Below are 26,859 nucleotides of genomic sequence, written 5' to 3'. Positions count from 1 at the left end.
GTCCTGGCTTCCCCCAACTGGAGGAGTGAGCGAGATGGCCAGAGAGCCAGTAGTGCTGAATAAATTCAGCCCAGCTGTTCCACTGAGTCAACAGAACTAAAAGAGCCTCACAGGGGACTAGTCCAAGAAGCTGAACTGACTGCATCTGCCGTGGCTGCCCTGAGGTCCTAAAGGCCGACGGCTCCCTTGAAAGCGCTGCTGCCTTGTGCTGCTTTTAACAGGCAGTGGCTCTTGAGCTTCCCAGACTCCTGGAACCCCATCCAGGGGCTATTTTGTTTTGCATGCTCCAGAGTTACACCTCACTTGCACAATCAGACATAAGAATACCAATGTGTCCCAGCACCGGCTTGCAGAAAAGTTGCTGACTTTCTCATCAATATCAGGGAATTACAAAACAAATCCATCAGAGCATAAATCCTGTATTTACATGTCAGTATATAGGACAGAGAGCCATATAAACAAGTCATTGTATGAAACTTCAGTTTTTATATGGATTTCCCCACAGGTGCTGGATGAAAGAATTTGCCAGATCAGAGGTCAATATTGTCTAGCACAGGGGTCTGCAACCTGTGGCTCCGGAGCCGCACTTATTTGTGGCTCCCAACACTGTAATTGCAAAATAAAAAAATTACCCCCCTCAATTATTTTTGATAAAAGGTGGCCATCTAAAAGCCCGAAAATGAACAACTCCAATCAAAACAGCAAACGATATGTGGTCTCGAAACATTGGCTATCTCCCCCTACAGTCCTCCAGAGAGAGAGAAGATTCAGGAGCGAAAGTCAGGAAGACATTGGTACAAACATACACATGTTAAGTGTGATGAAATAGAATATGTAATGTGTGATATGTCATATGTATATATGTATGTATGTAATATGTAAAAATGGCTCTTCTTGCGCTAGCAGCACTACCAACACTTCCTTTGCTTACTTGTCCCTTAGAAGGCATTTAGGGGTAAATTACAGCTAAATAACAGCACAGAAGGCTCACAAACAAAGCAAGCAGTCCTGTAGCACCTTAAAGACTAACAATTTTATGTATTAGGTAATGATCTCTTATGGGTAAGACCCACTTCATCAGATTGCGACTGAGCACCAGCACTGGGGGCTGGAAACAAACTTCATGGGACTACGGGAAACTTGGCCACACCTACGATAAGTGGTCATCTGGCTCATTAAAATTATGCCAGATTACAGATGTTGCCGGATGAGAGCGTCCCAGATTACAGAGGTTCAGCCTGTGGTGCTTTTCCTATTGTAAAACTAGGCAAATAGCTAGAGGAGTTGATGTACCCCCTTGAAGACGTCTAAGTACCCTTGGGTATTCATACTCCTGGCTGAGAACCACAGGCTGAGGGGGTGGAACTGGCAAGTGGGATCTGGGAGGGAGGTGGTGAGCCCCACTGCTCAGCCAATGTTCTGTAGCACAGATGCTCTTTTCTTTTCTTTTAGAGATTTGCAAAGAAGGGTAGAGTCACTCTCACATTCTAGAAATGTCCGGGGCCTAATTCTGGTATAACTCACCCCAGGTTAAATCAGAAGCGGTTCCCCTCCAGTCGCTGGTGTAAATCAGTGTAAATGAAATCAGAGTACCTCATCATTATGCATGTACCTATCTATATATAATTAAAGATGTCATGTCATGGAATTTGAGACAATCACCACCTCTTTTGAGCCAGAGAAACCCACACTGCAGCCTCCTCTCTGCTGAGGGAATGACAGCTCAGGGGCCCTGAACAAATGTTTGACTTTCCCAGGGTCCCTGGGCTCTCACTAGACAATAGCAAATATGTGCAACTGTTTTTTATCAGAACAACATATTCTGAATTCCCCATTTCAATCCAAATCCTTTCCATTACATTCAAGAGGAGAACATTCACGAGAGAAAGGTCAGCATGACTGCGCATCCGCCTGGAGGTGGTGATGGACAGAGCAGGAAAATGGTCCTTTTTGCTGACACACACCCGCGCCACTGGCCCACAAGAAGCTGTTGAAACGATGATAGTTATTCCTAAAATTGCTTTTCACTATTCTAAATTTAAATCCATAGGGGAACCACATCTATATACCTACTTCTACACAGAGCAAAACCTATGATTGACATCTACGTGAGGTACTGCAAATAGGACACCAAACTAGTTCTTGGCGATTGCTATAATCTTTTTGCTTTTAAGTAGCTCTGTTGGGAGAGACCTTCGGTCTAATACAAATCCTGCTCCTGACTTGCCATGTGACTTTGAACAAGATGTTTAACCACTCTCTGCCTCAGTTTTCCCATCTCTAAAAGGGGAATAACAGCATTAATTGTTTTGGAGTGTGCTTTGAGAGCTATAGCTGAAGAGTGCTGAGTGTAATTAAATATCCCTGTGTTGTTAATTATCCAGGATCTATAACTAATCACTGTCATTTCCCCTTGACAGGGGATTTTCAGCTATTATTATTATTGTTATTATTATTATTATTTTATTATTTTATTAATGCCTTTTTTGTAAAAAGAGAGGAGCCGGTACTCAGCCAGCTCGCCACCCCTCCAGTCAATCCCATGGCTGGGGCTGTTGAGGTGCTGGTACTCAGTACTGGCAATTGCCAGTACAAATAAAGCACTTATTTATTTATGTATTTATTTATTTAGTGGTATTACTGTAACACCTGGGTGAGCTCAACTGCTTGTCCATCCCCATTCCAGGCCTACTCTGTCACCACCTCTTATGTTGTGTGGACACATCTCTGCAAGGGTAAGAAAGGGAAAGCCGGGACAGGGTAGGGTGAGAGGGTGGAAAGGTTTTTCTGCAGTCTTAGGAATTTGCCCTGGAGTGACTCCAGAAGAACATATTTTTCTTGCCAGGGTTACTGGCAGGGATTGCCGGACAGGCCTACCAGGAGCTTTGATGCATCGGGAGAGTAAAACATCCTGTTTAAAACCGTCAGGTTCAGAAAAATGAAAATACTTCCAGGAATGTGGGCAAGAAACCTCTGTCTGCTGGTCGTGGATTAATTTCCTGTACACATCAGAGAAGGAGGCATCCACGCTGCAGCTACAGAGCAGGAGAACAGAACCAGTGTTAGGACCCTGAAGGGCTCTGGGCCTCCCAGCTCTTTTTCCTTGATTCAGTGACAGAGATGGGAGGGGCTGAAGTACAGGCTCCCCATAAACCTGGCTGCTTAGCCTGTCTCCTGGGCAGATGTTACAACTTTCTGCCCTGTCCTCCAGTCTGTTCAGGAGGGAACTTTCTCTTTTCCCCTCTGGCTCTGCTCTCACCTCACTTTCTTTGCAGGCTCAGCCAGCCTAAGCAGGAGCTTCCAAAGCTCTTTGTCCAGTTCTGGAAAAACTTGAGGGGTTCTTGAAGGAGCTCATTTAGAAGACAGAGAAGGGGGAAAAAGAAAAGCAAACAAAACAAAACGAAGGAGAACAATGGTGATCAGGTCTTGCCAAGAAATCTTTTCAGTGCAAACTGTGAAGAAGAGAGAACATGGCTCATCACCCTGGAGTAAGGAAGAGGACTCAGCACAGTGGGCTTGAGTTTTGCTTCCATCTTCCACTGAAGTTTACACAAGAAGATCACCTTCTGCTGAGGCAGAGCTCAGCAAGCCATCTGGCCAGCCCCGCGTTCCAACAGCTGAACGGGACACAAATCTTGTTCGGTCCCTCAGCCGGTTCTTGTGCGGTTGCATTAAAAACGGGAGACATTGCAGCATGTTTGGAAACTTAATCACATCACAGGGGAAATTAACTTTATGGTGCATGTGCCTTTGATTGGAGCCGATTATTTTCTTTTACTGAAAGCAGCCCTACAGCACTGAGTGGATTTAATTGCTCCTTTTTTTCTTTTAAAGAGAGAGAGGGAGGGAGCTGTTTCTATAAAACTTGCCCAAGGAATTTGAATCGACAAACCCTAGGGTGAGAGGGTGAGTTGTGATTGTTTTGGCGGAGAAGGAGATCTCCTGTTCTTCTGCTTCCGAGGAAGATGCTGGGACAATAACTTCCCCGGACGTCCGAGTGCTTGGTCCAGCATGGCTGTTTATGCTCTCACAGGTTTCTCACTAGTCAGCCTGCTTAGTTTTGGCTACTTGTCCTGGGACTGGATGAAGCCCAGTTTGGTGACAGATGTTTCCATAGACCCAATGGCAAAATCGGGCCCTCCTGCCTTCTCCAGACCCCCTCACATCATCTTCATTCTGACGGATGACCAGGGCTACCATGATATTGGGTACCATGATTCAGACATACAGACCCCAATGCTAGACAAGCTAGCAGCCGAAGGGGTTAAACTGGAGAATTATTACATCCAGCCCATCTGTACCCCATCCAGGAGCCAACTTATAACTGGCAGGTAAGACAGCAGCTGCACCTGTTCCCTGACCGGGGGAACTTAACAGTTTCTTTCCTTCTCTCCCGATCAGCTCACTCCACCTTACTGTGGGCAGGTAAATGACAAGGTGTTTATGGGATAGCTCACTGGAAAATACCCAGTTGTTGATAGATGGTGACAGTAAAACCCCGAGGATTTCCCTTGAGAAAGAATTGTTTTGTGTGGTGCAGGGGTCAGCAACCTTTCCAAGGCAGGGTGCTGAGATTTGACCTTTTGACCTGTATGTATGGTCCCAGTGCTGGTGATACTTTTTAAAGTCACTAACAGTCCTATTTACAACAGATTCTTTAACAAATAAATTATGATGCAGAGCTTTACCACTGAGGGGCTGGTTGGTAGCATGAGCTGGTCTTTTGCTAATCCCCAGGTGGCCTGGCTTTGCGCAAGCTCCCGACTGCATGGGGGAGGAGGATGGGGCTCAGCTCCTGCCTCGCGTGCTGATGAAAATTGGCTTGTGTGCCACTCTTGGCATCCGTGCTGGGGGTTGCTGACCCCTTGTGTATTGTATAATAAATTACTTAATACTTTGCACAGGGATCTTGAACCAACCTGACCCCTGTGTAAGCAGGCACAACTCCCGCTGAAGTCAATGGGCATTATGCCAGGGCTCAGGTTGGTCCTTTAGCCCTGGTTGGTCAGTGTTTTGGGCACTAGCCCAGAACTTAGGAGACAGGGGCTCATGCCCCTGCTCTGCCACACACTTGTGCGACTTTGGGCAAGTCATTTCGTCTCTCAGTGGCTCCGTTCCCTGCCTGCACAAGGGGGATTAAAAGCCCTGCTCTGTCCCACAGGGGTGTGTGAAGCTAAGTAACAAAGATTACGAGGTGTCCAGGTGCTGTGAGAATGTGGGTTTGGAAGAGTACCGAAGAGATATAGCATGACCGAGGGAACCGTGCACCTGTAACCCCAGAGACAGTGAGACCGCTGACAAGGGAGAGTGACATCTTTGCTCTACAACCTTGTCTCAGAGGCAGCTGGCCTTTAGCTCACCTGGTAGATGACAGAACCTTAGCCCCTAAGGCTGCAGGTTCAATCCTTCCTGCTGAGAGCTTGGATCTGTTGGTGTTACACATGCATCAGGCAGGGAATCAGGAGACAGAGAGGTTTATCCCTGACTGACTGTGTGAATGCTGGGCAAGTCACTTAAGCCAGAAGTTTTAAGGCAACTTCTGGTACGCAATCAACAGCACTAGCTGCTTTTAATGCTTATAGCCAGTACCTGCGGTTCAGGTGTCCCATCTGTAAATCAGTTCGATGGTGCATGTCCAGGACCGCAGAGCTAGGATGGCTAGGAAAAAAACAAATTAGCAGCTGGGTGAAAAGAGAACCTCCTTTCTCAGCACTCCAGAACACAGGGAGACAGCTGCAACCTTTGCAAAGCCGTGGGAAAGAAAGAGCAGGTATCTGCTTGGCCAGGGTGTTAAAGAGACTGTCCCTGGGGCTGGACATGATATGATCCTTTCTCCCCTTTTTACACTGACTCATGGGGTCATACAGTAGCATCACCCCTATGGTGTTTGCTAAGACCTTGGGGCAATAAGGGGCTTTCCTCTCCTCACATTAATAGCAGTATTTAATGCAGGGGTCAGCAACCTTTCCAAGACGGGCTGCTGAAGTTTGACTTTTTGACCTCTATGTATGGACTGAGTGCTGGTGATACTATTTAAAGTCACTAATAGTCCTACTTACAACAGCTTCATTAATACACAAATGAAGGTGCAGAGCTTTACCCTTGAGGTGGTGGTCGGTAGCATGAGCTGGTCTTTTGTTAATCCACAGGTGGCCTGGCTTTGAGCAAGCTCCCGGCTGCCTGGGGGAGGAGGGGCAGGGCTGAGCTCCCGCCTCGCGTGCTGATGGAAATTGACCCGCGTGCCTCTCCTGGCACCTGTGCCTGACCCCTGACTTAACGTATTTATAGCGCTTTTCCTATTCGCTTGGCTTTACAGTCAGTAATTGTTGGATCCTCAGTGCAGCTGTAAGGGAGGTATGTACAACCACCTGTACGCCTTTTCCTTGTTGAGGGTGTCAGCTGAGTCTCCACTGGGCCATGTGGTGCTTCCACTATAGGTGCATCTTGTGATGGCACATGGCTCTGTGTCTCTATGCCCATGGCGTCCAACGTGTTGGCCACTCGCCGCATGTGGCAGGTTGAGTGTGGCTGTATTTTCAGAATAATGTAGCTAGTTCACTATAGCAGGAGTCCCTCTAGCAGCTCCTGCTTCAGAACTGGTTGGACAGCATGGCTCTAGGGTATGCCACATGTCTCTGGGGAAACTATGGCAGGGCTCAGAGATCAGTATTCACTGTTTGCAGCACGCCTCATCTCAGTCTATAGGTGGGAGGAGCAGAGGCCATATGAGCGAATTTGGGAATGGGAGGAAAACACTAATGTTCCAAGGACAGGCAGCCTCCCGATGGACGCACGGCAAACTGCTAGGTTGTGCAAGCCTTACTCATCGTGTCGAGCCCTTGCTCCCCCAAGTAGCCCCACTGACCTCAACGGGATGACTCATGCAAGGAAGTGCTTGCCAACCCCTGTAAGGGTTGCACAATCTAGCTTTTTACTGATGAGCAGCCCAGGGGCCATCCTGCACTGCTGGCTGGAAGGACGTTTGCTGATCTGGTTCTGCACAGTGTGTTCCTGGATGGAAGATAAGGAACTTCTTGCTTCCCAGACGATAGTGGAGGCAGTGCATTTGGACTGAGCATGACGGACAGACATCTGTGGTTGGGATGCATGCTAAATAGGGGTCTACCATGTCAAAGTGAGTGTCAGGTGGTTGCCATCCTTAGTACCTGGGCAAGCTCTGCTGAGGAACAGAAGCTCCAAGTTTTTCCAGAGTAGATCTAATTTTGCTTTTTTTTTGTTGCTCTTCATTTCCCCTGCAGGTACCAGATCCACACAGGCCTTCAGCACTCCATTATCCGGCCCCGGCAGCCCAACTGCTTGCCCCTCGATCAGGTCACCCTGCCCCAAAAGCTGCAGGAAGCTGGCTACTCAACCCACATGGTGGGCAAGTGGCACTTGGGCTTCTACAAGAAGGAATGCCTGCCCACCCGGCGGGGCTTCGACACCTTTCTGGGCTCCCTGACCGGCAATGTGGATTACTACACCTATGACAACTGTGATGGACCTGGCATCTGCGGCTATGACCTGCACGAAGGGGAGAACGTCGCTTGGGACCAAAGCGGGAAGTACTCCACTTTCCTCTACACCCAGAGAGTGCGCAAGATCCTGGCCACCCATAACCCCAAGGAGCCCATCTTCATCTACTTGGCGTTCCAAGCTGTGCACACGCCCCTACAGTCCCCCAGAGAGTACCTCTACCGCTACCGCTCCATGGGCAACGTGGCTCGGCGCAAATATGCCGCGATGGTGACATGCATGGACGAGGCGGTGAGGAACATCACCTGGGCGCTCAAGAAGTACGGTTACTATGACAACAGTGTGATCGTGTTCTCCACGGACAACGGTGGGCAGACATTTTCCGGGGGAAGCAACTGGCCTCTGCGAGGCCGCAAGGGGACTTACTGGGAAGGTGGAGTCCGTGGCATCGGCTTTGTCCACAGCCCCCTGATCAAGCGCAAGCGCAGGACCAGCTGGGCCTTGGTCCACATAACAGACTGGTACCCGACGCTGGTGACCCTGGCTGGGGGCAACGTGTCTGCAGCCGAGGGCCTGGACGGGTACAATGTGTGGCCAGCCATCAGTGAGGGCAAGGAGTCCCCGCGCACGGAAATCCTACACAACATCGACCCCCTGTACAACCATGCCAAGCATGGCTCCTTGGAGGGCGGCTTTGGGATCTGGAACACAGCTGTGCAGGCCTCCATACGGGTGAGGGAATGGAAGCTTCTGACCGGCGACCCTGGCTACAGCGACTGGATCCCTCCTCAGATGTTCACCAACTTCCCCGGGAGCTGGTGGAACCTGGAGCGGCTGACGGACAGTGTGCGCAAATCCGTCTGGCTCTTCAACATCACGGCTGACCCCTATGAGCGCGACGACCTGTCGGACCAGCGCCCAGATGTGGTCAGAGCTCTCTTGAAGAGGCTGGTCCACTACAACCGGACTGCAATCCCGGTTCGGTACCCAGCCGAGAACCCCCGGGCCCACCCGGACTTCAACGGTGGTGCCTGGGGGCCGTGGGTCAGCGAGGAAGAAGCGGAAGATTGGGAGGGAGGCGACGGGCTGTTAAAAAATCAAAACAAGAAGAAGAAGTGCAAGATCTGCAAGCTGCGCTCCTTCTTCCGGAAACTGAACACCAGGCTGATGTCAAACCGCATCTGAGGGGGGCCCCGCAGAGCTCCAAACGCGGTCGCTCTAGGGGGGCCTTCCAGTTGGCCAGGACAATGGGAGGGAGAGAGGCAGATGGCCGCAGAGCAGCTGTCCACCCCCCCTTTTCCTCACACCAGTGGACATACACACAGCGCCAGTTATGCGTACAGGCCTGCGGTTCTCTTTCTCTCCAGACTCCCCAGATCGTGCTCCTCAGGGAGCACCCTGGAGGGATAGCCATCCAGTCAGTGAGGGGCAGGTGTCTAGGTGGTGAAGGAGCACGACAAGGGGTTCTGCAGTTCTGAGTAGCGTACATGACATCGGTCGCTGGTTATCGAGCTGTCCAGCCCGTTCCAGTGCAAATGAAACTTGTCCTAAGCGAGCAACCCACGAACCAGTTCCAGTGCCCCATCGACTGGAAGCCAGGCTTTAAAGGCCGCTCAGTCACAAGGTGCTCGGAGCCACGCAGGATGTTCTCAAGTGGCTCATAAGAGGAAGCTGGTGCGCTGCAGGCTGGTCTCAGGGCATTTTCTCCGGATTGTCCCGCTCTGTAAAATGTGCTGTGACTGTCACATCACAGGCTCCTTGGAAGCTGGTAGTAGGGAGGAGGCAATGGGCACTTGTTTTTAGGTTGATGATCCCTGGCTCAGAGACCAGGTGGAGCTGGGGACGGCCAGAGAATGCTGTCCCTAACGGAGACAGTGACAAAGAGACTGATCAGCGTGGCACTGCAATGAGACAGAGAGCTTGTGGGACTTACCCGTTTTAGTATAAGGCAAGCCCAGTTTGGGCTCATCTACTGTACACACTCATGCCAGTGCGCACACACAGACGTGTGTGGAATTCAGCGACACACCACCACCTAACCAGAATGGATTTGAAAGAGGGCAGCTCCCTGATTTTCAGCTCCCACAGTGTACTCTGCCTCATCACCACCTTCCTCTGACTGTGATACAGCAGAGCTGTCCTCGGCTGGTGCTTGCCTCCTGGCCTTGCTTTCCCATTGACGCCAACTCTGTAACAGATGACCAGATTCCTCCAGCGCGTGAGCTATTTCCCAGGCTGTGAGTGCATTCTCGGGGCTCCACAATGAGCCAAAGATGAACGCAGTGCAGCTGGGTGATGGGGAGAAAGGGAGGAATACAGACGTGGGATCTGTGCGTAGGAACACCGTGCTGGGCTGCAAACTGCAGGCCTGTCTTTCGTTTGTTCCCAGAGCAGTTCCTCACTCAACACGCTCCTGTGATGTGTTTGCACCAACACCTCACCCGCTGCTTCCCTGGTGGCTGAGGGAATCTCCATGCCTGCTCAGTCTTGCCAGCAAAGGAGGAGGGGAGAATTCCATACCACCTTCCTTCTTCGGGAGTTTAACTGCAGAGATCCTCTGAGGCCTGTCCTCTCTGAGCATGACTGCATGCCAGTGGTTGGTCCTCCCTGTCTGCTTCCTTTTATTGCTGACCTTTCTGTCTTGTGTGTTAGAGACAGAAAATGTGCATGTGCCCTGGCTGGGGGCTCGCTAGGAAGAAAGAAGGAAAATGGCTTTAAATGCATTTATAATCTGTGGTGCATTTTGGTTTAAACAATGCATTTTACATTTCTCTCCACAGGTTTCTTTTGGTGCAGGGTGTGTAGGCGATGGCCCTGCTGTGAAATCTGAACATAGTTATTTTTGTCTCGGGAAAAGGAGGCCTGTGAGAACTTGTCAGCTTTTGGATGAGCCGTGTGGGTTATTCATTCATTTTAAATCTGTCACTGAAGGATCTGACACCGGCAGCATTTGTGCTGAAGACAGTGTGGTGGGCTTTCCGGCTGATTCTGTATATGTGTGTGTGAGAAGAGAGACAAGGCAAGGCAAGGACACCTGTACTTTTACTGACATGGTTTGGAGGATAGCGATTTTATATAGAAAAGGGAAAAACCCAACAACAAGAGAAGGAGAAATGGGAAGCCACGTTACCTTGGAGATGGGCAAACATGAGAGCTTTAGCAACACCTAAAACCAGGGCATGAATTTCTCTCTCTCTGTGACACCCTGGCCTGTTGATGGGAAAGGCAGGGAGGGCAAAAGGGGCATTTGCCCCCCGGCCCAGCATTTCAAAGGGGCCTGGAACCCCAGACCCCTTTGAAAAGCCACAGCAGCACTGCTCTGGCTGCAAGCAGCTGTGAGGGATGGGAGGAGGAGGCCAGCTCTGCGGTCTAGGCAGCGCTAAGGGCGGATTGTTCTTGGCCCCGCCCCTTCTGCTCTTGGCCCTACTCCTTGCCAGGTGCAGAGCCAGGCTCCCCTGCCCAATTGCCCTGGGGACCGCAGCAGCTGGCAGCGCTGGTAGCAGCACCCATCACTGTGCCATGGTCCCGATCCTGCAAGTTGTTCCATGTGGACAGGCCTCACTGTGGGGTTCAGTGGAACCCATTGTGGGCTCCAGAAGCTGGCCAGGTGGAACGGTTTGTGGGATGAGCGCATATCGGAGCACTTGGCATAGTCTCCTATCAAACTCACAGACAGGGATTGCAGCTTCTCTCTCCTCATCCCCTGGCTGAGATGTGGGTCCTGATTCACTGAGCTCCTCTCCGCTGAGGAGGGAGATATTCCAGATATTCCAACACTGGGCACAGGTCTGGTCTGTGTCAAAGGGAGGTGGGCAAAACTGGCATCAGAAGAGGTTTCCTAAAACCCCAGCCAGCAGCAGCCATGGGGGCTGACACTGAAGATAAGTTTATGTAGCTCTGCCATCATCTCAACGAGTGTAGGGCCAGGGGCAGATTCATGATTGTTGCTTTGGCCAGCTCCCTGGTCCCTTGGCAAAATTATGACATTTAGAAAGCAGCCATGCAGAGCCACATACCATAGCAGATCTAAAATCACCGACCAGCTCTGATAACCCAGGGGAGAGACTGTGTTTTCTAACAAGCCACTTATAACAGCTATCATCACATCAGCGGAGTGGAGCATTCCGTCTTCATGCGCCATGCTTCATTTAACGAACAAGTAAGTGAGATTTCCATTGTGGGCCTCCATTTAGCAGAGCACTTCAGCAGGAGCTTAATTTTGAGCTTGTGTTTAAGTGTGTCCCTATCCAGCCAAACATATAATCACATATGTAAATGCTTTGCGGAATAAGGCTGGATTTAAGTACATGCTTAAACTTAAATATATTTTACACACTTTCCTGAGAATCCATAGAAAGAATCTATAGAGAGCAAAGGAAGAGGTGAAAGAAAGCTAACACAGTAAACACTTCCATATCCGGCAACCCTAGAACCAGGAGGGCGCTGGATACGCAAATATACTGGTTAAGGGAGAGCAGCTGGGGAGGTTCAGACAGGGCTCGGGAGAGGCAAAGCCTCAAGATCCCCAAATGGGGATCTTGAAACAGCAGCAGTGCTGGGGCTGGGAAGCTGGCTGGGGTCAGAGTAGTGTGGCCACGGCCGGGAAGGTGGCTGAGGCTGGGGCTGCGGTAATGCCGTCAAGCTGCTGAGGCCACGGTAATGCTGGCAAACCTCCGGGACCGGGGTGGGGAAAGCCAGCTGGAGGGTGGGGGAATACTGGAGCTCTGGGAAGCCTATTGGGACTGGGGGAACTCCAGCAGTGACGGAGCTGGGGGGAAGCGGCACATTTGTGCTGGCTATTGGAGACTGCTGATTAAATGAATATCGGATAAAAGAGAGTTTACTGTATCAAGATCACACTCAGAATCAATGCAGTGTTATGCCAAAAAAAAATGTTGATAGTTTGAGAAAACAGCTTAAGTGGGAAGTTGGACGTTGGGAATTGTTATAACCTAATTAGCCAGTGGGAGAGGGAGAGAGAGAGTGTGTGTGTGTGTGTGTGACACAAGTTGCTCCTAAAATTTTCTTTGAAACTTTTTTGACCAAATTTTGCCATTTTTTTAAAATGGAAATTTCCATGAAAACATGTTTGATTTTTTTCCCTAATTTGTTCCTGTTTTCTGGTTATTTTCTGTTTTATTTCTTTGTTTCAAGCTTTTTGCTTTGCTTTTCCATTGCCAGTCATTGTGAAAAGCTTTAGAAAATGCTTCTGAAATAGAAAATGCCTTTTAGAAAAATTTCAGTCTTTGAAAAGAAAAAAAAACAAACTTCTAACCAAAGTCTGGGGATCCTTGAAAAGCCATAAACGGGTTTGTTTAGAAACTCGGTGAAACTTTCTGGGAAAAATTCTAAAGCATTGTGACTTTTTAAAAAGCAGTTGGTTAGCTCTGGTGGTACTGTCACAACAGTTGTCTGTTCCATCTCGGAGCAGGCATGAGAGAAAGGAGGAACTGGTTCTGGGAATGGGACCATTGGCTCCTGGTGACAAGAGCTGGTGCGAGATACGTTGCGTTTTCTAACTGATTCTCCATTTTGAGCCAGTGACCACTTAGTCTTGCCTTCTCCACAAACCAGATGCGCTCTTATCCCGTCTCTGTACTGAGGCGTGCTGCCTCAGTTTCCTTGCACTGTGCTCTACTTTGAGGTGCGATGGGGTAGACCAGCACAAACTTCTGGAGGACAGCCCAGCAAAATCGTAACAACCTGCAGAAAACAGTGGGAAGGAAGGAGGTAGCTCAGCTTGCCGAGAGAGATGCGTCAGCTGCTTTGGTTAACAGCTGAGGCCCCAAGCAGTGCCTCCCCCTGGCTGGCTCCAGCCCTCAGGGGTTAAGGAAGTCGGTGGGTGAGGTTCAGCTAAACCCGCTGTCATTCCACTTCTGCCTTGTCAGTAGTGGCCATGAGGAGCTGCCCACAGAGCAATGAGATCAGTTTGCCCTGAGATGCGGAGCTCACTTCCTTGTAAAGTGGCAGAAGCCAAAGCATATTTAAAACCTCAGGCCCTAGGAGGCGAGTGACAGCCAGGTTCCCACAGAGCAGGCCAGTCAGAGAGCAGTGGTTCTGGAGGCAGCAGCTTTGGCTCAGGACATGAGCGCTGGGAAGGGAGAGAGCAGCATTACAGCATCTGCCTCTCCATGGCTCTTTCCTGCTCGCTGACGTTCCCTCTCGGACCCTGGGCTCCTTTTTGGCCTGGCCGTTCTCTCCGTCACTGAAGCAGGATTTGGAAGGCTGCAAAGAGGAGGCAGCTCCCACTAGGCGCTGCTCCTTTCTCCCCCTCTTCCCTCCTCCCTAGGCTGTCGCTCCACAAAGGGCTTTGCAAAACACAGGGCATCAGCAAAATGGGCCTTCCTGTTCCACGTGCCAGTTACTCCCACTGTTTACCCAGGGTGCACTGAGGTGTCCAGCTCCCCTGTTTGTGCTTAGCATTAGCAGAGGCAGGTCCAGAGAGGCCTAGGTCACTTCCAGCTGTTGACGCCCCAGCCATGACAAAACAGTCACATCTATTACCCAGCACATCTCTCATTTGCATACATTCGCAGTTCTAAGCTGAGAGCCCATGTCCTGGTTTGGTCCGAGAGGGATGTGATTGGGTCAGAGACATAAGACTGCATCAGAACAAGTGGCAGAACTTGCCAAATGCCAAAATGTTAAGAAGTGTCTAAACTCGAGGCCCCATCTGAGCTTGAGGCCAAGACCAAATGGCTCCCCTGGCCCACCTCTGACTGGCAGTGAGTAGTGGTGATGGGTCACTGTGGTATTACCACATCTGGATGTGCCAGTCATGCTAGCACCTTTGTCTCCTGTTAGGCCCTGGCTCCTGCCCAGGGTTCCCGCTCATTCTTTCCATCAGTTGGGCAGAATAAATTTTGTTATGTGCACCAAGGCCTGTGGGGATGTGCACCACCAATAGAAACATATACCACCGGCTGTCGATGGCTGTAGGCGCTCTGCAAATCAGCTGGGCAGCAGCTGAATCTCCCCTGGGTGGCTGCCCAAGTGCTCAGCTTACAGGGAATGCTGTTCCCACCTCACCTGTCTCTTATTGGTGTACCTCCATTTTGTCCTAGGGTGCTGTCAGTTGATTAATAAACTCTTAATCCAATGCACCCTCTGGTTATTTTCTGAGGCGACCTGGATGGGGCGGACTGTGTGAGCAACCTCGTCCTTTCCTCAGGCACACCCATCCCTCCTTCTTGAACTCCTCCCTCTGGGTTTCCACTCCAATGCGGCTAGTGCAAGGCAGAGGTGAAAGTCGGCAGGTGTGCCCTGGTCCGCAGCTCCCGCAAAAGCCAGCAGGGAGCTATTGAAAGAGCAGGCAGGTACTGGGGTTGCAATAGGATGGTACCTGGAAGAAATTGTAAGTTACTTTCAGCCCTGACGCCTGGGGTCAAACAAACGGCCCTGGGGCCAGCTGTCTTCATCTGCCAGGCTAAGGGAGCTGCGGTGTGAGTGACGGTGTGACCCACACATCTGCTGGGTGCGGTTCACTGTCCCATGTGGTGGCACTTAGACCACTTACAGAAAGACAGAAGGAGTCTCCTTTACAGCCTTAGCTGAGAGCCAGCTGGCATTCAGCTCAGGCTCCTGCAGTACCTCTAGGTGTCCCACGTGTAAGCCTGCCTGTGGCTGGTGACACCAGTCCCTTGCTGCACCAGTCTTCCCTGCTCAGCCCTGCCTGGGAGGAGCTGACCTTCATTGCAGATCAGCACTCCACCTGCACAGAGACTATCGCAATGTGGGGCACGGGAGGGGGAGCTTTCATGATGCGTCCCACGAGGAAGAGGCTCACTTCCCACACAGAACATTTACGCTGCAGCAGGAGGAGCGAGGCCCAGATCGGGTACACGGATGCGGGCAAGCGATGTGCTTAATACAGCGCTGCGGCCAGAGCCACGTGGGCAGCTGCTCTGCCTCCCTATGTGCCTAGGCTCTCATGGGTTGGTGAGACTGAGTTGCCCTCTGCGCCTCTGCTGCCGTGCTGCTATCATAGTGTAATCAGAGTGAGGGTGTGTATGTCACAGCTGCTGTGTAACGGGGCCTTGTGTGGCCAGGGAGCAGCTGGAATGACTCCTGGCCTTTGGTCTCTTATGGACCCTTCCCTCTGCTTCCCCTATGAATCTGGATCAGTTCCTCCCTCTGCACCGCTGATGAGCGTTATCTGCCTGCTGACAGGCTGCTGATGGGCTCCAGAAATTACATCTCATGTCGCTCAGCCAGTAAGAGGCAAACTTCAGGCTGGAGCATGAAGGGAAAGGCAGTACAGGGTATCCATAAAAGGCCACACAGGGCGGAAACAAGCCATCACCTCTGTGCTGACCACAGCTGCACTCACCTCAGCTCCATGGCCGGCAATGCTGCCAAACACGCCTCCATGGCCCAATGCATCTCACAGGTGTAAAGCCTCACCACTCCCTCCCTCCGCCACTCCTCACCCCCATCCCCCAAGAGCCCATGGCAGGATGTGGCCACTGAGAGGGGGCTGGAATTCCAGACACAGGCTGGCTGTCGATTATCAAAGGGGAAGTGCCTGAATTTCTCTCCCAAGCTTCCCAGGTGTGGCTGGTCACAGCGGTACCTCTCGTCCTTTGAGAATGAGTGCAGGGACTGGGACACGACCAGGGTGGCAGCCAGAAGCCTCCTTTGTCTGGGTAATAGTAATAACAATTCAATAATATTTCTTTATAATTAGTGCTTCAGTGGAGCTCTCCATACCAGCACTCAAAGCGCTTGACATATGAATGCATTACATCTTACACTCCCCAATGAAGGAGGAAAATGTCCTTATCCCCATTTTACAATGGGGAAAGTGAAGCCAGGTGTAGCAAAATGACTTGACCAAGGTTACTGAGCAAACCAGTAGCACAGCCAGAGTGCCAAGCAGTGCCACCCTCTGCAGTTACACACTTCAGACGTTCCCCTACAGTGCTCCCAAATGTCCCAACTGCTAAATCTCACCCTTCCTTGCTGCCTGCTACCATAACAGAGGCCTCCACATGCCTGACTTCCCTCCCTGCTTACAACTCACTGCTTAACAAGCAGTGTGCTTCAGAGCTGGATTTATATATTTAACATACCGTGGATCCCGTTCCTTGTGGAATCACACGGTGATTTATTCCTGTGCAAAGAGAGGCCAAGTGAGTGTGAAACTAGCAATTCAGAGAGGTGTTTCATACCTTCTGTGTACGGGACTACAGGGGGTGCAGGGTACTTGGGAATGGGGCCCACTGGTCCTTCTCATACAGATGAAATACCATGAAAGTTATAGGCATATACAAGGCAGCAGGCTAGGCCTTGTCAATACACAGGCATTGCATTTCATCACACTTGCAAAACAGCCACACATATTTATCAAGGCTTTCCCACCTGTTTTGTTTACTGAGGGTTGCAGTGCTCCCTAGTGGCCCCTGACATAAATGTACCAACAGCTTGTCTGCAGCATGTGGTGGTTATGCATTTGACCTTTTGTCCGGAGGCCTCACATATTTAGAGAGGGATGCATCCTTGATCTGGGCGTGCAGGCAAGTAGCAGCTGGTGGCTTTGTCCTGTCAGCAAAACACCAGACAAACCAGTTGAACTTGCAACAAATTGGACTGGAAGACAGTGGAAGATGCAGACTGGGATGGGGCATGGGAGGACAATTCACTGGGGAAAGTTGGAATAGCCCCACGCGGGATAACGCACCCAGGATGAACGGATGCATGTGGATTTTTTGCTCTCGGAAGAGCTGTCATGGAGGACAGAGAGATCGGGTACAACCTGAAATAAGCCCCACCTCTTCCTGTAGATAAATTCTCTCTGTTTTGCCATTTGACTTGGCTGTAAGATTTTCCTTCACATTCTTCCCTCTGCTATTGCTGGGTGCACGACAAACAGCTGCTGCATCCTACCCCAGAGGCAGCTGCATTTCGGTGGCAGGAGAGCTGCCCTCCTCAGACTTGCCAACTCTCCCACGCAGCATGGGGAAGTTGTGAGTTTTTCAGCCTTGTTCTCCCGAGCAGTGGGGTCTGTGCAGCAAATAGCTTTGGCTGCAGTGGTCAGTTGTGAATGCTGAAAGCTGATGGTCTGCCTGCTGCTGAGTAGTTCGTGGCTGCGTGTTGAGTCAGAGGCAGCTGTAACCCCCAGGCCCTACCAGATGTCAGTAGTGGGAGCCTCTTACTCCTCAGAGGGATGGGAATGAGGGCAGAGGCGAGGCAGGAAAGGACGTCTTAGTCAAGGTGCCCCACCCTGGCCGGAGGGAAGCCAGGAACCGGCAGACACCCTGGGAAGAGGCCCAGGCATGTAGTGGACTAAGCCAGCAGAGCCAGAGCTCCTGCATTGCAGCTTTGTGATTGGCAGAGACTGATTTGATGACGAGCTGAGGCCTCCATCCTCCTCAGGGGTAGCACTAGAGGTGGGAGGCCTGAGGAGAGCCAGAGGTAGGGGCGCTCTGAGGGGAGCTCCTGGAGTCTGGCCTCGTGTGGAGGAGGGAGAAGGCCTCATCCCTCGCGACGTGTGCAGGAGCACAGGGAATAGGGGTATGCAGGGTGCTGCAGCTGGGACCAGTCCCAAGCCAAGCCGCCACCAGCTCCAGCAGACCCAGGTCCTGCCAGCCCTGCCACCCCTCGCAGTCCCACTGCCCACCCTGGCAAGGGCACCATTTCTGGAGGGCTTGCAGCCGAACACTGGGGTGCTGCTTGCTCTTCTTTTCCTCTCCTCCCCTCTACGGCCAGGAGCCAGAGGGTTTCACACCAGCCGGGTACTTCCCCCTCTCTCCCTGACAGCAGGGAATGGGAAAGAGACCCAGCAGAGACCTGGTATGCATGGCTGCAGCTCCCCCTGAAATGGTGCGCTTGTGACCCCCTGGGGGGTCCCACCATCCCTGGGGTGCAGGCCCCCAGCCCTGGAGGCTCTGCTGCCACTCGGGGTCCTGCTGCTGGCCCTGGGCTCTGCATTCACCATCAGCTCTGGCTGGGGTTGCCAACTTCCCCAGACTGGATGTACCACATGCCATTTGCGGCAATAGCGTCCCACCTGGGAGAGCTGGCAGCCCTACGTGGGAGCCCAGCCTGGGGGCAGCGAGGCGAATGGGTAAGAGGTGGGAGGAGGAGGGAGCAGCTCGGCACCTCCACCCCAAAAATAGCTCCAGCACCACTGGACGTGTGGGAAGGCTGAGGATGAGTTTGCCCCAGAGGTGCCTGGGGGTTTGGGGTGAAGCCGTGGGGACCTCACTTGGCCCTGCAGCCTGTGTGGGATGTGCTCGTGCTCTTCCAGCCACGAGAGCCCCCTGTGTGCCTGACACCCCCATCTCTGACAGGTGGGGGGCTTCAGCCTCACCCGCTTCCAGGGACTTTTGGGTGGTTGCCATGGATACTGACGCTCACCCAGTTCTATGACCCCTGTGTGTGCTGGGACAAGCAGTGCTTAACTTCCTGGGGGGTGGATGGGGGGCACCCCTGAGGGAAAGGAGGAGAAGAATGAGGCCACCAGCGAGAAGAGTGAAAGAGGGTGCTCAGGTGCCTCACGAGGGAGGAGCAGCTTGTTTCAGGGAGGCTGACTCCTTGCAGGGACCCATCTCAGCTCACCCTAAGTAATTAACTCCCTAGGTGGCTGATTGGCACCTAATTGGCTAACAAGCCCCCAGACCTGATAAGCCCAGCTGAAGCTTTGGTCAGATCGTGGACCTGAGGGGCTAAAGAAGAGGTGAGTATCCTTTGTGAAAGAGCGAAGCAATCAAACACGCCCATCCAAACAAAAGGGGTGTCCGCCTGAAGCATTTGGGTCTGAATAAATGATGGCTATAATCCAGAGGGAGCTAAGGGCAATGCACCCCCAGAGAGTGCTGCCCCAGTATGCACAAAGGAGCTTGTAGGCACCCTGGTTTCTCCCAGAAGACAGCCCCAAAACAGAGGAGGCCCAGAGCCTAATGGGCAGAGAGATGTTTGTGTGGTGGAGGGTCACTGGACTTGGCAGGGGCTGGCACAAGTGTCTTGCCTTTGAGAGATGTAACTAAACCAAGCCTGGATCATGCTCCTAGGTTTTTGTGTTGCTCTTGCCCCCGTGCAATGTGCAAGCAGTGGAGTTGGAGGTGCTCCAGGTGCGTCTCCTTAGGGTTGATTTGTGACAAAGGGCCCTCCTGCCTGACTGTGGAGTTGGGGTCTGGAGCGAGGGGGAGCTTTAAGAGCATCTTAAGATCAGCTTTATGGAAATGATCATTAAGATCATCCTGTGAAAATAACCTACAAATCACAACGGATGCCCAAGCCTCCCAAGCATGTCTTAGACCTCCGCGTGCTGTGGAAACTTCTCCTGTAATAATTGTTCACCATTTGGCCACTATATGCAATCTATCACTTACATTTAAACTGTGTTTTAGCCCTAGATAAACAGCTCTTACTCTAGTGGGTCTGTCGCTATTGTTGGCTTCTGAGGGAGTTTGATGGACCTGCCCTGGTGAACACTGTTCTCTTCTGTCCAAGTCATTGAAGTCATTCCTAGGCTCCCTGTGTCTCTGGATGCTGCAGCTGTAGGGTGTGTAATCTGCTCTTGCATATCATACTGCAGTTACCTCTCCTGGCTGCCCCACCATGGCAGTGAGGTGGCTTTGGTATCTGCTTCATGGAGTTCCTCAGGCTACAGTCCCTGGTCCTAGTATCTCACAGAATCATAGGGCTGGAAGGGACCTCAGGAGGTCATCTAGTTCAGCCCCTGCTTCAAGCAGGATCAACCCCTAATAAGTCAAATCTCCATACTGATTTCTTGAGCATGTCCCCGTATGGACACTACCCAGGCTGTGTGCGATCCAGACCTAGCATTACCCCAGCCAACTGTCCTTGCCCTGGGCTCTCACCATCTGTCTTGACCCTACTGCTCCTCATACCACATAACCAGGGTCCTTTTATTAGGCAGCCCATCTGCCTTGTGTGCTTGTCATATACACGGCAAAGCCAGCTAGGTTTGTAGTTAACGAGGTAAGAAACACCAATACCTTCTGCCATCCCTCTGCCACCTACTTCTGTCCTATGTGCTTGATTTGTCAGTTTCTATTGCAATTTTTTTTTTTTCGGTCCTCTGTACTTATTGATGTCAGTCTGTATTGGAAATGAGATTGATCTGATGAAGCGGGCCTGTCCCACAAGAGCTCATCACCGAATAAATCATTTTGGCTATGTCTACACTAGCCCCCAGAACTTTGAAAGGGGCATGATAATGAACCTAATTGAAAGATGAATATGCAGCGCCTCATTAGCATAATGGCAGCCGCAGCACCTTTCAATCGTTCGTGGCTCGTCTACACGGGGTCCTTTTCGAAAGGACCCCGCACTCTTTGGGTATTGAAATCCCCTTATTTCTAAGGGTGTGGGGTCCTTTCGAAAAGGACCCTGTGTAGACGAGCCGCGTGGGAGTGAAAGTGGCACTTTTGAAGTGCTGTGGCTGCTATTATGCTAATGAGGCACTGCATATTCATGGAGAGCCTCACTACCATCTTTTGATTAGGTTCATTACCATGCCCCTTTGGAAGTTCTGGGGCTAGTGTAGACTGAGTCTTTGTTACTCTTTAAAGTGCTACATTTCTGAGGGTTTGTTTTGTCAGTGCCCCCTGTAGTCTCACTGCCCGCTGAGGATGGCCACTAGATGGCAGTGTGTCCCTATCCTCTGCATCCAAAAGGGTGAGCGTCAAGCTGAAGAGAGCCTGGGCTGGGCAAAAAATCCTCCCTGTCCATGCAGCTGCTTTCTCACTGTCTCTAATGCAGTGGTTCCCAAACTTTTCGGCATCAGGCCCCCATTTTGATCTTTGAGAAACCCTCATGCCCCCCCACCTCTTCTTTACCGTCATCCAACCCCCCTTTTAACAAACAATTCAATTTGTAATTTAAAATAAGCACAACAACTTGATAGAACAATGTTATTTAAAATTAAAAATAAACACAAATAGTTTTTCTTGGCCCTTGTGGGTGTCTGGTGTGGCCCCAGCTGGCCAGCTGCCTGAGCCCCATGCTGTCTGCCTGTCTGCCTGAGCCCTGCTCTGCCAGAGCTGCCCAGCTGAGCCAACCAAGCCTCACGCTGCTGGGTCCAGCTGCCCCCACCACCCACCAAATGCTGGGGCCCCATTCTTCCAGGGGCAGCTGCCCACCCACCAGATGCCTGAGCCCAGTGAGCCGTGGGCCAGACGCCCGATCCGCCCACCCAAGCCCCACGCTGGCAGAGCCAATCATCCACCCATCAGCTGTCCAAGCCCCATGCTGCTGGGGCCAGTCACCTGCCTGCCAGTCTGAGCCCTGTGACCTGGCCACCTGAGCCTCATGAGTCACAAGCCACCTGCCCAAGCCCCTCCCCTCCCCCAAAGCCAGGCACCACCAGCCACCCATCTAATGCCATCCTCCTCCCCCTCTTGCCCAACCCACACACACTCACCTTTGCAGGATACAGCTATCTCCACGTGGGTCTTTGCCTGCTGCCTGGTTTTTATAGTGGCTGCCCTGGGTTGCCCATGTAAAATAGCAGAAGCTGAGAGCTGGAAGCAGAGGCTGGCTCTTTCTTGGGCTAGGGAGAATGATGGTGGGGGAGCTGGGTCTCCTCACACACCCCCAAGAATTTCTTCACACACCTCCAGCAGGGCATGCCCCCCAGGTTGAGAAACCATGCTGTAATGCTTCTGCAACCTGAGCCGGCAGCTCTGGATTCCATTATTTTGTTAGTCTTTAAAGTGATACTTGCCTGCTTTTTTGTTTTGGATTCCAGGGTGGAGAGACCAGACAGTGCTGGTTTAGGTGGGGGAAAGATGGGCCATGTATAAACTGCCATCCTTCAAACTGTGATTGTCACATCTTCCCAAGTCCTCTCTTCATATGTGGCTCAGCTCTCCAGCTGCACCCACTGCCTTTTCCTGCGAAGCATCACACCTCCTTTGGGTTCCTCCTCTGAGACCAACTGGAATAAAAGAAAACCCAGTGGAGCTCTCTCAAATCCCAGGGTGAAGAGATCCCAGCCACGGGGGCAGAGATGCTGGGGGGTGGGGCATGACACTGAAGCATAGAGAGAGATGTTTCATGTGGACTCCCCTGAGCAAAGCAGCCGCACCATTCATGCAGGGTACTTTATAGCCTGGAGGTGGAAAACCAGGTAGGCATGCTAAACACCAGGAGGGAAAAGGCAAAATGGGTGTTCCAGGACCCGCAGGGGATACAGCCATGGTGCTGAGAGAAGCCTCCCTCTGGGGGGCCAGACTCCAGCAAAGCAGGAGACATGAACAGGGTTCCCTCTGATTTTTTTTCCTTCCATGGTTGGAACAAATTTTGTTCTGTGCACCAAGGCAGGTGTGGAAGTGCACCACCAGTAGAAACACATGACACCCCCCTGTGGGTGGCTGGGGGAGCTCTGCCTTTCAGGCGAGCGCAGAGGCAACCGGTGTGAGGATTCTAGGGGGGCACCGGCCACATGCCCCGTCTTACCCCTTCCCTGTCCGTGCCCCTCCCCTGCTCCACCCAAGCCCCACCCTCTCCCTGCCCTTGCTCTGCCCCCACCTGCCTCTTCCACTGCACTGCTTCCAGGGTGTGTGAGGCAGTTCTGCCCCTCCCCCGGCGTGGCACAGCCTAGGCATAGCTTTTAGGCCACGCCACTCCAGGGGAGGGGCAGGGCTGGACCCGCTCTTATCGGATGTGGCACAGCACTGGCGGTGAGTGCAGGGGAGGGAGCCTACTGCTACCTGGTGCATGTAATCCCCTGTGCATCCCCATGCATTGCCTATAGCTGGATGACCCCTGAATCTCCCCTGGGCGGCTGCCCAAGGGCTCAGCTTATAGGGAACACTGGACATGACGAGGTTTGCTTTGCAATTGCTTGTCCAATGCTTCAGCAGAAGCGTTTCTTGGTGAGCCAAGAGTGTGAGCTGAATTCCCATCCAGCCTCCATTTTGGGAAAAGGTCTTGCAAAGCCTGACTGTGCCCTGGGGACTCTTCCCAGTGCCCCAAGGAATACTGGGAGCTCCATTTCTCTTGCTGTTTTGCTAGATCCTGTGACGGCCCTTTGACAACCTGGCACCTGCTAGGAAGTGGAACTGCAGCAGGGAGGTATGGTATGGTGTGCACCAGTGTTTCCTGTAAGCTGAGCACTTGGGAGTCTGCCCAGAAGAGATTCAGATGCCTCCCAGTTGAGCAGCAGTGTGCTTGCAACCACCCACTGCTGGCAGCATGTGTTTCTATTGGTGGTGCACAGCCACACATGCCTCTGTGCACATAACAAAATTTATTCTATTCCTGGATGTTAAAATGAGAGGGAACCCTGGTGTGGACCTGGTGGAAACCAGCACTCATCATTGTACTGCCAGCTCTGGCTCTGCTCCCTCAAAGGTTAGTTAGCAACTGATCAGCTGTCTAGTGCAGAAAAGGCCTAGAAAAGATTGAAAGAATCGCTCTGAGCAATCGGAGAGGCAGGGCTTGGATTAAGCATGCTAGCAAGTCTGTCCTGGCCCAGTAGAGATCACGGCAGAACAGACTTTGTGGTAATTTTTGTCACTGAAGTTCCCTTTGACAGAAAATTGTGAGTTTTGTTTTGCAGAAATTCCCAAGGGAGATGTTTTTCAGGGTTTATTTGTTTTACTTTCATTGAAAATCCAGACAGTCTTCCTTTTTTTTTTTTTTTTTTCCAGCTGCTGAAAACCAGAACCACTCCTGGGAATATTGCGAACAGTGAGAATTCACTTTTTTTTGGCCAATTTTTTTCACGGAAGATGGTGGCAACTCCATTTTCCACCAGCTCCATTTCAGACACCCTGTTGGAAAAGAGAAAAAAAACCCTGTGAATATACAATATTGGCTCAGCTATCCAACCCTGCATGGGGGAGCAGGGGTGATCCAAAAGGACTCTTAGCTGCCTGAGACAGTTGGCTGATTGATTTCCCTATTTTAGCCTGTAGAACCACATATGAACATGTCAATATTGCTCCTAGCTTTACCCAGGGTTTGCTTAGAGCCAGGTGTTACGCAGTGACAGCTACAGTTCAGTGGTGGTAGATGCTTTGTTCCCCATGCAGTTACCTGACAGCAGCGTCCTGCTAGTACAGTGTGCTAACATGCCACGCAGCAACCAGGGAGATCCAGATGGTGCAGGGACTGTGTAGGCAAACACAGAAGCCATTATGTGCTCAGCAGTAACTCACACGCACCCATGGCCTTTCAAACCTGTCCTTTGGAAAGAGAAAACGTCAACTGGCTGGGAAACCCCACTTCTGAGGGTCAGCCCAGTTTCTAGGAATGAGACCGAATCTCCACACTGGGCTTCTCGGCCAGCTGCAAAGATGGCCAGCAGCCGGGAGGGAAAGGAGTGCTCAGCCCTCAGTTGCTACAGGCCAGTGCAATAGCAGGCTTCTGTCACTGGAAACTCAGTTCTTCACTCTACTCTTGTTCCTGTTTCCCTCTGTCCAGCAGGGAACCTCTCGTGGGATTCATCACCTCACTCTCTCTTGGGCAGCATTATTTTACCCTGCGGGGGGTGGGCGGATGCTCCTCCTGAGCCGGAAGAGCGGGGAGCACTCCAGCATCGGCCTGCTCAGTCCTGTGGCTATGCTGTCTTTAAGCCGCGCGGCTGTTTCTGTGCCAAGTCTACCGCTTTGAAGGAGCCTCCAGCAGCCACTTTCCAAGGGGCTGCCCGCAGAGCGGGGTTGGTGTCCTTTCCAATGACTTTGTGCCAGTTAGCCCACCTGCGGGGGATGTCTGTGGCCTCTCTTCTCCCTTGCAGCTCCGTGGATGTCGGTGTGTTTGTTCAAGCATGTTCGTCTCATGGACACGGCCCGAATTCCACAAGAGACCGTCTCCTGCATGGCAGGGTCCTTCAGTCATATCACTGCGGCAGGCGCTCAGATGTCAGCATGCAGGCGCAGGCCCTGCTAGAGCCCTTCAGAAGGCTAACAGCATACTAGGGTGCATTAGGAGGAGCATTTCGAGCAGATCCAGAGAAGTAGTTATTCCTCTTTATTCGGCACTGGTGAGGCCCCATCTAGAATATTGTGTCCAGTTTTAGGGCCCCCCCCCAGTCTCAAAAGGATGTGGATTTGCTGGAGCAGGTTCAGCGAAGGGCAACAAAAATGATTAAGGGGCTGGAGCACATGACCTATGAGGAGAGGCTGAGGGATTTGGGCTTGTTTAGTTTACAGAAGAGAAGGCTGAGGGGTGATTTAATAGCAGCCTTCAACTTCCTGAAGGGGAGTGCTAAAGAGGAGGGTGAGAAACTGTTCTCAGAGGTGTCAGATGGCAGCACAAGGAGTAATGGTCTGAAGTTGAAGAGGGAGAGGTGTAGGTTAGATATTAGGAAAAACTACTTCACCAGGCGGGCAGTGAAGCATTGGAATGCGTTGCCTAGAGAGGTGGTGGATTCTCCATCCCTGGAGGTTTTTAAGTCCCGCCTGGACAAGGTCCTGGCTGGGATGACTTAGTGGGGTTTGATCCTGCTTGAAGCAGGGGGCTGGAGTAGATGACCTCCTGAGGTCCCTTCCAGGCCTGTGATTCAGTCAAGTGACTGCCAATGGCAAGCAGACAATGCATTTGGGGGGTGCGTCAGGGCCGTGCAGAGGGGTCTCATGTGCTTTGCTGCAGCAAACTGCTCCAAGGTGGCAGAAATTGCTTCTCTCCAGCTGGCAGACAAGATGAAGGGGCTGCTCTCAGGCCCTCCTCAGCATGTTGTGTTCCACAGCAGAGCTCATGGGGAGTGGAGACTGGGTGGGCGCCTGGCCTAGCTCAGACAGGTCTCTCGGCCTGGATTATTCCAGAGCCAAAACAAAGGGGAGGATGGGAATGAGCCTGGGCAGGAACCGCTGTGTGGCATTCTCCGGCCTTGTGCATGGCAGTCAGGCTCACGCTTGTCCTGGGCCCTGGGCTGGGCCCGGGGACCAGGGACAGGTGAGAGGGCGCAGCCTTGCACCACTCTGAGGCAGAGACTTAGGACAGGAGGCAAATGGTCCCCTCAGGTGGGCCAGCAGCGCAGGGCTTGTTTTGCTGGCTGGCTGCCCCTCCCTCCTCACCCTGCCAACATCCTAGAGCCAGAGAGCAGGAGCCAGGCAGCAGTGTGGGCAGGCAAACCACTCTCAGCATTGTCTGCGCTGTCACTTAACCAGCCCCCCTCGTTAGTCAGCTCCAAGACAAACGCCTGCCAAGGACGCACACCGGGGAATCCGCCCTCTGCGGAGCCCTCCCCGGCCCACTCCCTGCCCTCTTCGGGCCCCTCTTCTGCCGCCCGAGGCGCTTGCGTTCTAGACTCCCAGTGCGAGAGAGGCTCCCCTCCCTGGGCGGGAAGCGGGTGGCCGCTGGCAGCTTGCAGCGTGGCAGTGCTGTGATTTATGCTGCTCTCAATTGGGTACATGGGAGTGGGGCCCTGAAGTGCCGTGTGCGAGGGAATCAAGTGGAGTGCCTTTTATG

The 26,859-nt window shown here is 52.0% G+C and overlaps 1 protein-coding gene across 2 annotated transcripts; it reads left to right on the top strand.

Annotated features, from left to right (window-relative positions):
- Window positions 1-3,201: 3,201 nt before the first annotated feature.
- On the top strand, window positions 3,202-14,554 carry ARSI (arylsulfatase family member I). 2 transcript variants are annotated; one of them, XM_075009842.1, is made up of 2 exons: window positions 3,202-4,331; window positions 7,260-14,554. In XM_075009842.1, the coding sequence occupies exons 1-2, from the start codon at window positions 4,012-4,014 to the stop codon at window positions 8,659-8,661; spliced, it is 1,722 nt and encodes a 573-aa protein (XP_074865943.1). In that variant the 5' UTR covers window positions 3,202-4,011; the 3' UTR covers window positions 8,662-14,554. The 2 variants fall into 2 exon arrangements, with proteins under 2 accessions (XP_074865943.1, XP_074865944.1); XM_075009843.1 differs by lacking the exon at window positions 3,202-4,331 and adding an exon at window positions 7,093-7,135.
- The last annotated feature ends 12,305 nt before the right edge of the window (window positions 14,555-26,859 follow it).

This window comes from Carettochelys insculpta, chromosome 15 (genome assembly GCF_033958435.1).
Source record: "Carettochelys insculpta isolate YL-2023 chromosome 15, ASM3395843v1, whole genome shotgun sequence".
NCBI classification, from domain to species: Eukaryota; Metazoa; Chordata; order Testudines; family Carettochelyidae; genus Carettochelys; species Carettochelys insculpta.
This window is presented reverse-complemented; position numbering and strand designations above follow the sequence as displayed.